The 13,928-nt window shown below is 31.4% G+C and overlaps 1 protein-coding gene across 13 annotated transcripts in view; it reads right to left on the bottom strand.

The window, feature by feature from the left end:
• LOC127738350 (spectrin beta chain-like) overlaps positions 1-13,928 on the bottom strand; it is a 55,398-nt gene that overhangs the window by 40,804 nt on the left and 666 nt on the right. For all 13 annotated transcript variants that reach the window (XM_052249537.1, XM_052249541.1, XM_052249542.1 and 10 more), the window contains exons 2-5: positions 9,815-9,971; positions 6,975-7,126; positions 6,473-6,646; positions 5,874-6,049 (exon numbers count right to left, since the gene is read on the bottom strand). In XM_052249537.1, the coding sequence (XP_052105497.1) occupies positions 5,874-6,049; positions 6,473-6,646; positions 6,975-7,126; positions 9,815-9,944 (632 nt within the window). In that variant the 5' untranslated portion in view covers positions 9,945-9,971. The remainder of the gene's footprint in view (positions 1-5,873; positions 6,050-6,472; positions 6,647-6,974; positions 7,127-9,814; positions 9,972-13,928) is intronic.

Raw genomic sequence — 13,928 nt, 5'->3', positions numbered from 1 at the left:
AATAAAAGAGTAAACCTTGCAATACAGATATATTTGCAAGAATTGTTTTAGTCACGCTATCATCCTACATGCATTTACACTGTTCCCATTATCATGATAATAAAGTTCATTTCAACAAAACTCAAATTAATATAAAGCAGCATCGTATCCTAACAACCACAAATAGTTGTTCTCCCTTGTCCATATTCCAAAGTTACATGAAATAATTGATCATAGTCGCAAACGGACTATTTATGATTTGTAATCTAAAATGCCATACTAGTATATCAGAATCATTCAAGTACCCTTCATTAAGAATTTTATCAGAAATCTGGGTTCAAGACTAGGAGAAAAAAGGTACCCTAGGTTCATTCAAAGGGTTGCTGAAAGTTTTTTACCATATAGAAAATCTGAAAATCTTTTTCAAATGTGTACACACAAAATGTTGGCACATCTCCAACATTCTAAAAAGTGTTTACGAGTTGAAAACTGTTAGAAAAGATTACACAAAACAGGTACCCATTTACCAAGCTCATCCAACCACCCACTACTTGAAAATTATCATACCATAGGGGTTGCTACACAAAATAGATGTTCATACATTTTCTGAGAAAAAGCTGAAAGTGTTACAATATTTCAACATGTTTAAGGAAAAGTTGAATATAAGATAAGCAAACATCCTTAAGCATTTTAACTTTATTTTGCCTGGGCTGGAAAAAATGGAAGTACATGTACTACTAAAGCTGAAGCTGAAAATCAAAAAGCCAAAGGCATTGAAAAAATTACAATATGTACTGAAAAGAAAGCAAATTTACAACCACATAGGTGTTCAATTTGTTGAAGCCATAATTCCATTCTCCATCCCTGTTGATAATTATCACCAGATTCTCAATTGGGCCGACCTAGTAAGTAGGAACTACTTGAGCTTACAGAGCATCTTAGGGCCAACCTAGTAAGTAGGAACTACTGGAGCTTACAGAGCATCTTAGGGCCGACCTAGTAAGTAGGAACTACTGGACCTTACAGAGCATCTTAGGGCCGACCTAGTAAGTAGGAACTACTGGAGCTTACAGAGCATCTTAGGGCCGACCTAGTAAGTAGGAACTACTTGAGCTTACAGAGCATCTTAGTTCAATGCAGATTTTTCATGCAGTTTTGAGTTGCTATCAAATTATCTGAGTTGTTTTGTAATATCATATTGTTTCTATTGATTATGTTTTTGTCTTACTACTTTCCAAATAAACTGCTTCGCTGAGCGCAGCTGCATACGTCCGGCAGAGGTCCAACCCTGAACAGTTGGGGCAAAAAAAGGACACAATATTCAAGCTTGATACAGGTCTGAATTTGGATTGTAATTAAATATTTGACATATTATAGGTTTCTGAATAAATGTAGTCAAAGAACTTAAAATTGGTTATATGAATTGAATTTATATTCAATTAAAAATTTCTTGCTGTTGTGCAATACACTGTGCTGTTGAGCAATACTTAGTAAATCTGTTGTCAGACTATAAACAAATAAAGTTCAATTTCTTCTCAATGTCATATTTGAAATTTATGAAAATCAATAGGCAGATTACATCAATAGCTATAAATAATTCCGCAAAGTTTCATGAGAACTGCTGAAAGCATTTTAGAGTTATTGTCCAAAAACTGGAAAATCCCCCCTTTTTTAATGAATAAAACCCCATAACTCAGAAATGTAAAATGTAAAATTTATAAAATTCTAAAGGGAGCTTACATCAACAGATATAAACAATTCACCAAAGTTTCATGAGAACTGCTGAAAGCATTTTTCAGTTATTGTCCGAAAACGGAAAACTGGAAAATCCCCCTTTTTTTATGAATAAAACCCTGTAACTCGGAAACGTTAAATCTAAAATTTATAAAAATCCAAAAGGGAGCTCATGTCAATAGATATAAACAATTCACCAAAATTTCTTAAAAGTTGATGAAAGCATTCTTGAGTTATTGTCGGAAAACTGGAAAATCCCCCCTTTTTTTAATGAATAAAACCCCAAAACTCGGAAAAGATCTGAAATCTATAAAAAAACGTAAGGGAGCTCACATCAATAGATATAAACTATTCCCCAAAGTTTCATGCATATTGGTCGAAGCTTTTTGAGTTAATGTCTGACATGTTGACGACGGACGGACGGACAACAGTATACCATAATACGTCCGGTAAACGGGCGTATAAAAACTGAATATATTTTTTTATTTCAAATTTTTTTCACTGTCAATAAGGAATAGCAAGGTTACAAAATTTACACATACCAATACCATTACATGTCAAAGGGTTAGAGAAGCAACATATTCCAATTCTCTTATATACGATGACTTATCATTAATTATGACATAGCACTAGATTTAACACTAGAAGCATTATAAGTTTCACTGGTGGAGCAGGAATCATTAACCCTTCTAGAGAAGCTGAGTTCACCCCTGATTTTTAATTATACTAAGAGTAATGTTTTCCTTGTGATGTTTTGTGGACAATTATTTAGTTTTCTACATAAGTCTGTTTTCTCCTTTTCAATGCCAATTGATATCTTCTCTCCAATTTCTATAATTCATCAATTTCTATTTTCTTTAGTTGTTTATTAACATTTCTTCATAATTCTTCAAATATTCAGCCCATTGAGGATTAGTTTCACTTACAGCAGAAATAAAACTATTTAAAAATGCATTTCAAAATACACAAGGTGTAATACCACCAAATCATAGTACGTCACATACGGTTGCAAATGAAAAATGGTCTAAAAATTTTCCTTGAATTTGACAATTGTAGGAAAATTATCCTACATTTCATTGCAGTAAAAAAAAATCTGAGTCATAAACATATATCTTGAGTGTTTCAAAGCACCATTATTTTTTAATTTGGTGTTTCTATAGAATATTTTGGAAACTTGAGGTTATATGGTTACTAAAGCTTGTACACAGGAAATAAACTGCTTCGCCAAGCGCAGCTGGATACGACTGCAGAGGTCCAACCCTGAACAGTTGGGGCAAAAATGGACACAATATTTAAGCTTGATACAGGTCAGAATTTGGATTGTAATTAAATATTTGACACATTATAGGTTTCTGACACAGAATAAATGTAGTCAAAGAACTTAAAATTGGTTATATGATTTGAATTTATATTCAATTGAAGATTTCTTACTTTTGTGCAATACACTGTGCTGTTGCACAATCCTTAGTAAATCTGTTTTCAGACTATATACAAAGAATTAGCAATTGTGACCCCAATTTTTCTTTGGAAAATTGACAATTTCTTAAATCTGGAAGAAAAAAAATTGACACCCCCCTTTTTCCAAACATAAATATTTGTTAATTTCTTAAATCTTGAGGATAATAAATCCCCCCCCCCCTCTTTCCAAAAAAAATATCATTTGAAGAAAATTTTCTTTATGTAAAATGTGGTACATTTTAAGAGACATCAATAAACACTTAAACACAAGTTATTGTCTGAAAACTAGAAAAATGCTTGTTTCTTTTTGGCCCCTAATTCCTGAACGGTTTGGACAATTACCCCCAAAATAAATCCCAACTTTCGACTTGTGGTATTGAACCTTGTGGTACAATTTCAGAGCAATCAATATACTTATACACAAGTTATTGTCCTAAAACTAGAAAAATGCTTGTTTTGGGCCCCTTTTTGGCCCCTAATTCCAAAATGGTTGGAACCATCACCCCCAAAAACAATCCCAAACTTTCTTTAGTGGTATTGAACCTTTTGGTAAAATTTCATGGAGATCCATACACTTAAATTTAAGTTATTGTCAGGAAACCAAATGTCTTCCGACGACAACGATGCAGACGACATGATAGCAATATACGACCCCAAAATTTTTTTTGTAGTCGTATAAAAAAGGGGTGAAAATTTGATAGGTTAACTTCCAGTGATGGTTATTTTCTTATATGCAATGAAATGTTATGTGAAATTTTGTCTATAGTACTGGACAGGATAAAAATTTACTCATGCCAAGTATTTCTTTATTTGAAACAAAGATAAATTCTGCACAATTTTTTGAAAAGTGTAAATTTAACAAAGACTAATAGGGGAAAAACAATGGTGGTATTACACCACAAATGTCAGAGAAAAAGCAAAAGAAGCTATAAGTCTTCAAATTGGTATTTTGCTATTTCTAATTCAATTATTGGCTCTTGTCCATGTTTACAAAGAAAACTAATTACCCATGACAGAATTAGATCACAGTTATAAAAGTATGTACACTAATCATAAAACAAAGGTTACACTCTTCAACAACAACTTCTATGTTGATATTTCCTTTATGTGTAATAAACCACTGATCAAGCCTATCATCTATCAAATGTATCACAAAACCCATCAACTGTACTAACAGTAAAGAGAAAAATCCAATACATGGAAAACATATTGATCAATGTTACAACTGTCTAGGGAAATACAGTAATATAATGCTTTTTACATAACTGGGACCTGACATTTCTCATTTACTAGATTTCAGACCAAATGTTTTACTTTAAGCTGAACTGAAGAACTATGTTTTTCCAAGCTATTTTTAAAATCAACTATGCATACATATTTTAATTAACTAAAAGTTAAAAGATAACATTTTTGAATATCACAAAGCTTAACACTGATCCTTCAACCACAAATAGGTTTAAATATCTAAAATTTTCTGAGAATTAAGAACCTAATGGCATTTTGCACATCTTATCCAAATAAATTTTTTGGTTAATGTATAGCAGTGTTCATCAAACAAATTTCATATAGCATCCTAGCAAACAGGGAAATATGAAATAACGTCTTGTTTCTAGAAATTATATCACAATCTTAACAAAATTCATTTTCGATTGCATCACATTTACATGATGTTAAACGGCCCTAGAGTAGATTACTACAATTATTGTATAGTTAGCATGGACTTGGCCATTACTTCAAAAAGGGTAGTTATCCTTTATCTGCTACTCCCAATGAACCCTCTTTTTTAATTTTTGATCCCAAATGACATGAAGCACATCACAAGCAAAATATGGACACTGTCACATTTATTTAAACTGGTAATAAAGTATAAATATTATTTGTGAGCTCATTTCAGTATTTCAGGTTGTTTTAGTGGTAATTTATTTCTTAATGATTCCAAGTGCCAGTCATCTCGAACTTGAAGATCCCATTAATCATGTACTGTCATTTATGTCTTTTAGTGAGCAAGCTTACATACCCTAGCCAACATAAATTGGATATTTAAAAGTCCCTCTCCCTAACAAATAAGTCCCCAATTTAAGATTTTTTCATTATCAAACTCACTCAAGGTCGTGATAAGTGGAAACCTAATCCAAATTTGAGGAGGATCTGATGAAAAATTGTTGACCCCACCCCAACAACAAGAATGTATATTCCCACCCTAAAAAAAATGCTTTCCATTTCAGATTTTTCTTATTATTGGACTCGTTCCAAGTTTGATGAATGAAAACCTTCATACACATTTGAAGATCTGATAAAAATGAAGGTACTAAATTGATGACAAGAAACAATATTGGTTACTTTTGTAAATCCACTTCCAAAATCATCCATGATTGGAAACTTTTTAAAAATGACAGACATTGCGTTACATCTGGACCAAATGATTAATGGTTTATAATCAAAATATTTAAAATGATATACAAGTAGCACCAGAGTAATTTACTACCATGTTTTGAAGAAAACTCATACTTGTGACAATAAAGTTCTGGAAAGATGGGCAGACATGTTCATATGATTGCCAATGGAAATAAAGGGCATATGTTGAATCAGATCTGTTTAGCCGTTCCAATATGGACTGCAAATGGGAACTGTCATTAAGTTTGTCCTTACCATATTAACATTCAGAGAAAGAATTTATAATATTATATAGAAATCAAGTTTACCTGTGTTTGTGGATTATAGCATTGAATGCCAAACCATCCCTCCAGCTTGTTGTGAAGTTTCTGACATTAACATTGGGATATCCTGCAGTTTTCATTTGACACCACAGTAATAAGGCATCTTTAGCTGACCTTGTCTCACTAGTATCTCCAGCATCTTCTACTGTGATGTCTTGGATCTAAAACACAATATATTCCAAAGTCAGCACAGAAAATTCATAAAGGTATGAATGACTGGATTTCATTTAAATAATTTGACCAATTGTAGACTGAAAAGGATCTGTGACTAAAAATTTATTGTTCTCTGTAAAATGCACATATAAAAATCGTATTTAAAAAATTCAGCTTTAGTTTTAACCTTGATCATATAATATATTAAACAAGCAATGAAACGCTTAAATTTGAATAAGGACTTTGGTACCCTTGTTCAATGAAAATATTTTAGAGGTATAAAATTATCATGCATCAACAAATAACATGCACTGTTCTACTAGTCAGTTATCAAGCATCTGTTCCCCACAGATTAAACTGTCTAGCTTTCATTCGAAAACTGGTGTTGACACCATTATTCTCTTTAGTTGCATGTCTATATAAGTACATACCTGGAATCTAAGAATTATGGTCCATATCAAACCTAGAGTTAATCTAGAACTTCCATCTACAATGTCATGAGCACCTAAATTTTCCAAGTGAACTTTCTGTTCATACAGAAACTGTAGTGCTTTGTCCACATTTTCTAAACAATGAATTCTCATCTTTCCCTTGGTTTGTTTTGGCTGAAAAAAGTTAAAAATTAAAAGCAAAATTCAATTTATTCCAAATTTTATCAAGAAAATGTGAATTATCTAATGAAAGTTATGTGTTAAATCTGTTAATAAAAAATATTTTATTTTACTATTGTGTGGACATTTCAACAAGGAAAGGCTCATAGTTCAATAAAAGAAAGTGAATAATCCAATGAAAGTTCTGTGCTTATTAAAAAAAAAGAAATATTTTTCTGTTGTATGGACATTTGAGCAAGGAAAAACCTTTAACTGTATCTAGTATTACATTATCTTATATCTACTGACTAGTACATAATACCAGTAGACTATAACAACTTACCAGTCTTTCTCCAGACAGTACTTCCAGCAATTTCATCAGCATCTTTCCATCTCTCAAGTCTATGTACAGATCTGCTATCCTGCAGCCTGTTCTGATCAGGTGTGAATTTACCCATTTTGTGAAAGTTTTCTTCTGTACAGATTCTCTCTCATCTAAACACAAATTGTTTTTCTTAATTTCAAATTCAAATGAAAAATGTGAAACTGTTCCTCAGTTATGTTTAAATTCACTGAAAATGGGTATAACGGAGTGAACACAAAATATCAAAGTAAGAAGTCACATTGACTGTCTAACAATTGTAGATCTAGCATGAATGACAAAGCAAATAAAATATGCCGACCCTAAAACACATTTCTTGCAGGATTGCTGAAAAATTAGAGCTCAACTAGAATCGGTGTCTAACAGAGTTCATTATTTTGAGGGCATTTCTGAAACAAAGGCATTAACCAATCATGCTTAAATGTAATTCTGATAAAATTTACATATAACTTAAAAGATATGTGGGGTAAACCTCAATGAGACATAATCTAACAACACAAACAACTTGAAAGACCTTCTTGAACACCTTGACCTAGTGTCCAATAGAGAAGAAAAAAAATCTTTAACCTCTGATGAAGAATACAGTTGATGAATAACTGTATACTTGACTTCTTGCTTACCAAAATCTGGAAGACTTGGAAAATCTGTTAACACAAGTGTACATGTACATTTACCTGATAATTGACGGATCTTGCTTATATATTCCTTTTCCTGGAACCCAGATATAATTTGACCTGACATTTGTATGTCTCCATAGAATCTTCGAACATTAACGTACTATTTACAAATTTTCAAGAGTAGTTACTTAAGATAAATCAGGGACAACTCCTAGACAGTGGGAAAAGGAAATTATTATACAAGTACTTTCCTCAAGTCATTTCCTATTACTGTAGATACACAAATAAATTTCATACGAATAAAATGTACACAGTTATGGATGTACATGTACATATATGCATGTCAATAAGTGACGTTGTCACTGACCAGTTTTGGAAGGGCATGAGAATAGACAAAATGTATTTGATCTGTTTTTAATGGTTCTGTCATTTGAAGAAGCAGTCAGGTCTACAACACAGTACATCCTGTGACATTTAGGACTTCTACATGCACAATGTAGGGGTTTCATTATCTTTTGTGTGGGCTGGTAACTTTCAAATTTGTAGACGGTACTTTCTCTTTGATAAAAATTTCTTTAATTTAGGTGCTACTTATCAAAAGTTTAGAAGGGTTTTAAGTACTGGGTACCATCTTTAAATATAAAAGTATTGACAAAGTATCTAATATATATTATATATATGTTGTGTACAAGTTGTAATGATGTATAAATTATAATTTGTACAGATTTTTTGTACAAGTTATCAGTGTTTTATGAACCGCTTAACACAAATGGATGATGCAAGCACACAGTCTTTTGTTTCGTATAATTCTGTCATATTTTCACAACTACATGATACAGTCTAATACTGAGCATTGATACAAAAAACCTTATAAGAACACAAAAAGACTTTTTATGGATATGATTTAAGTATAAGGAGAAAAATAAAAATTAGAATTTAAACAATTCAGGTGTCTTTATTTCCAGTTTGAGGACAAGGAGAATAGCACTAAATGTTAGGTTGAAGTATATAAATTTGAATTTAAAACATTAAACTGATACATTTTAAAAGATATACCTTTATCACCTGGCGCAAGAAGGTATGTGTCAAAAAACTTATAACTTGTACAAAAACCCTGTACAAATTATAATTTGTACAAACTTACATCTTGTACACAACATCTATATCATAATATGAATCACTGCACAGAGATCTTTCAACAAAGATGAAAGCAAAATGTGTTGTAATGTTAAATATTTCTCTGAACTTACATAAAGAAATGAAAAGGTTTTATTCAAAAGGTATAGAAACTAAACAAAGACTTTTTAAGATTTGCATTGATATATATATATATATATACTGTACATCAATTTAACCTTTTAATATTTCAAGAAGCAAGTATTTGCTACAAATTAAGAGTCTAAGATGTCAAATGAAAATTTTGAGAGCTTTATGTTTATTACAATATGTACATGTAATTAGTGAGAAATATGAAACCTGAAAGAGAGGCAATGGCCCATTAACTAGTTAAATTATAACATCAGGTAAATAAGTATTAAAGTTAAAATGAAAACCTTCAGTATAAAATTTTAAAATAGTTTTTTCGATGATCAATAAAAAACAAAACAAAATATTATTTTCATCCCTTCTGGAGTCAATTTATTCAAGGGAAACCTACATTTACAAAAAAAATTTTGAAATTGTAAACTAAAGTCAGACATTTCAGTACAATTTCATTAAAAAAAACTTGTTTTTGAAGGTCAAATTTTCCTTTTACAGACACAATGACATTTGACTTGCAGAAAATAAGTTGACAACACAAGCCTTTATGCATGGAGGAACACCTGTAAAGTCACCTTTGTCGATAACTATAAATACAACAGTGTAATCAGTACTACCTGTTTGTAAATGTTATCGTAAATGGTCTTTTAAATTTATGAATGAGATATTTTTTCTATGAAGACCATAATTACAGTCAATGGAGTGTACACAATATTCAATGTTAATACATATGTTATTGTTTTAAGTGCACCTATCCACTACATTCATATAATCTTTCCAAAAGTTTATTTGAAAAATTTTACATTACTTAAAAATAATTACTTGCACTTTATGTATTAAAAAAATACCACAACTCATACATAATAGCTATAGTTACAAATCTCTTGAATTACATTTATAAGTTTATCATAATTAATGGGTTACCTGCTAGAGCTTTAATTCTGGACCTCTCAAACAACTTTGCTGAATTACTTGCAGCATCAAAGTCATCCTCTATCTGGCCTGGGTCCCACCGTACACCAGTGTTATTCTGGTAGGACTCAATTTCAGTCATGCTGGTGGCTTAAGGTGCCACAACTCCCTGAAATTACAATTATATTTTTAAGACTAAATCAGATGTATTTCTTTGAAATTGTTTAGTTTATGCAACTAAATGGAGGTGTCCTACCTGCTTCACTCAAATCCTTTACAATCTCCTAACAATTGAATAAAATTTTAAATTACACTTTATGTGTCCTAAACACATCAATTTTTAAACAATTTAAAATGTCAAATATGCCAAAATATTGAATGATCAGTATATCTAGATCTTAGTCAGAACCTTTTATTCGCAGTTCAAATTAGTATGTAACTGAGACTTTGTTGTTAAATGAACCATTTAATATTATACCAAAATAATACTTTGTTGATAGAAATCACAAAATTGAAATTGAAACATATGTGTACACAAACATTTATTTACACATATGCATTTTGTTTTTGTGTAGTACAACTTTATTGAAACTTATTATCATATATGTATCTTAGAATATATATATCAAATATACCCAGCTGTAATATTACATTGATATACATGTTAAGGGATAAAAGTAAACAGTCTGCTAGTCCTGTGTTTAAGTATCTGTATTAATATAAAGGACTTCAAAATTTTTCACCAGAGTAGCTGACTATTTTAAATTTGTTCTGTTGTTGTGGCATGTACATGTATATGTTCCCAGTGCAGGATATTCCTTTGATTTACAATATAATAATAAGATTTGGTATTTTTGCCAATGAGACAGCTATCTACCAAAGGACCAGCATAAAAAACTATATGGTACCATACATATACATCCTTCAACAATGAGTAAAACCAATACTGTACAATAAGCTATAAAAGCCCCTGGTATGACAAAGTGTGAAATAATTAAAAAGAGAAAACCAACAGGCTTATTTACACTACATGTACATGTAAAATCAAATATGAGAGACAGCAACTAACGACAACCACTAAATAACAGGCTCCAGACTTGGGAAAGGCACATAAAGACAGTAACAGGGATAAACATGTTTGAGGATGCACAACTCTTCCCTCAACCCGTGACAATGGTGAAACAGCAGAATATATGATTGATTGTTAGTGTTTTAACACCACTTTCAGCACTATTGACTATATACATCATTGGTGAAGGACACATATAGCCCAGAAAGAACCACAAACCTTTGACAGGAAAACTGGTGTTGCTAGTCAATTTAGATTGAATTTAGAACGCACCTGTCATGTGCAGTTTTCACTCACAAAATCAGTGTTGATGATCCATGAACTACATGTAGTGATACAGTAGATGGAACTGATTAGACCACTCAGCCACTGTGGCCTGCCCCCCAGCAGAATATAAGAACAAACAGTTAAAATCAGTTGGAAAGGAGTCAAAGGACCCAACTCATGGTTGTACAATCAGCAACACACACATGTACGTCTATTCAATTAATTTAAAACATACATGCAAATGAAAAGGTTTCAAAATATGTAAAGTCATTTGGTATCTTAACTTGTTCAGGAGATAATTTTCAGTAATATGCAACTAAATGACTGTAGGACCATAATATAATCTTTAAATATCACAACAGTGTACCATGATGAAGTTTTTTTGTATATGTTCATGGACAGGTAAAAGTACCTGGTTATAACCATCCCATCTTGATCCTATGCAAGTGAACAAAATTTAAACAAAATCTAGGATATGATGACATATATATAGAGAGAGAGAGAGAGAGAGAGAGAGAGAGAGAGAGAGAGAGAGAGAGAGAGAGAGAGAGGCCAGAAAAAGGCAGAAATATGTGTATAATGGAAACAGGAACTTTTTTATCAAAATTTTATTCTTTATACTTTGTAGTGACACATTAATTCATTATGCAATGGTTTGGCCTTTAATCTTTAGATCAAAGTTATAGGGAGCTAATTATGAACACTACATCACAGGAAATGTCTAGTACTTCAGGAAATCTACTGATAAAGTACTAAATTAAGTAACCCATTACATGTTTGATTGTAATTCAATTTCCTCTTAAAGAAATTTCCATATTAAATATTAAATATTACATGCAAGTCCAATTTTTAAAGAAACTTGCATGAATATTCTTCATTAAATTTATACCAGATGAACAGGCAGCTCATTTCAAAATAATTTCTTGTATTATCGTTTAATAATGGATGGTTATGCAAATCTTATTAACCAAGAACAAAAAAGAAAGTCAAGCACTTGATTCTAAAAGAATTGCTTTAAGGTAGCATCTGACAAAACCAAAGCTACATCATATACATGTACATACAAATGACAACAATAGTAGCAGCGTCATGGTAAGCCTTCAGATCAACCAAAACTGACTAGTCAATGACAGTGAACTTATGGTCGAGTCAGTAACACGTTTCTTATAGAGGAGTCATTATACATGTAACAAGCCATTAAACATACATTGAAATTTAGCACCAAATTTTTGTTTTAGACTTGTAGAAAGTTTTTTGTGCAGCCTTGATTAGTTTATTATTATAAATATATGCAGACCAAAAATACTTCATCGGTTCACTTCAGGTGATGAAATTTTAAGCAATTTAATGTAGACACACATACAATGCACAATTTTACACAAAGTATTGTTCAACTTTTAGAATCACTGTATAAAAATTTGTTCAAGATTAAGATTTCTATTATTTTTGGGGATCAGTTTATTTAACAAAAAAAAAAAAACAATCGAAAAACAACTGCCACTCTCAATATTTTAATGTTAGCGTGTTGTTGTAGAGTTGGATTTAAATAAATACATGTAATACTTGATAAGCATGCTATTGTCAGTACTTATTAATTCTTATTGTTATACTATACTGTCAGATGCTGAAGAAAACAAACAACAATGATCAACTGATATTACTGTGACGTAAATTACATGTACAATGCACATGTACTATTAAAAATACCAGAGCCCCTGATACTAATCAGATTGAAAATCTGACAACTCTCTCAGTTCTATTTTTTGTTCAATGTCAGGAATTTTTGGAAACACCCAGTTTGTTATATACATACCTTAACAAAATTTGGAAGAAAAAATGCAATGGTTGACATAATAATTATCGAAACAGAAACTAGAACAGAGAAGTCAGATCTTCTCACAAGAGAAGTGTGGACACAGGTTCTGCATTTCAACCAGACTGACCTGATACATGTACAAAATGTATCAACCATCAATCCTAGCCAGCTTTTTGTGATTTTTGTTTTACTCCTTATTTTCCACTGAAATTGTCTTGTTTTCTCTTTCAGTTCTGATCATCTAAGTAAGACCCTTTTCAATAATTTTTTATCCATCTGATTTTTGGGACCTTCATTTGTAAATAATGACCTACAAACTTATGGTCCAACCTGGACTGCCAAAAAATGGAAGGCCCTTAGAATCTCCCTTATACATGTATGACCTGTAGGTACTATGTACAGTTAAAATGAAGTCTGTATATATATGTACAGGTTAAAATGTAAGTTGTTCTAAATTAGTTGAGTTGTTTCCACACACTAAGGTCTTGAATACACAATTCTCCCTTCTCTTAAATTGGAAGGCTCAGTTCTCTGGGCTAAAAGTTCACCATGACTAATTATAACTCCATTCTAACATTTTACCATGTTTACTAAGGTTACAATCTACTGTAACTGATCAGTATCTTCTCAGAGTTCAAATCATTTTCAATCATATTTTAACATGGTTTCTTATTTCAATTTGTGCAGGTCCTTCTAAAACTTTGTACAAGTAGGTAAACAAAATGCTGATTGATTTTCTAAAGTTCAACCCACAAACTTACAATAATTTAAATGGTATTTTACATTACTATTAAACAATGTTAAACGTATGTAAATTATTATAATATATGGTCAAGATTACAATAAAATAAATGAAATAAACTAATTTGGTCTAGATGCATTCAAGATATGCAAATTTGATAGTGTAGTTTCACTCACAAGTTTGATGATATATGTAGCTGATAAGATATCCAGAGTTAATGCAATCCAAAAGA

Source organism: Mytilus californianus, unplaced genomic scaffold (genome assembly GCF_021869535.1).
Source record: "Mytilus californianus isolate M0D057914Y unplaced genomic scaffold, xbMytCali1.0.p SCAF_4, whole genome shotgun sequence".
NCBI lineage: Eukaryota > Metazoa > Mollusca > Bivalvia > Mytilida > Mytilidae > Mytilus > Mytilus californianus.
The sequence above is the reverse complement of the archived record's forward strand: the minus strand, read 5'-3'. Positions and strand labels throughout refer to the sequence as shown.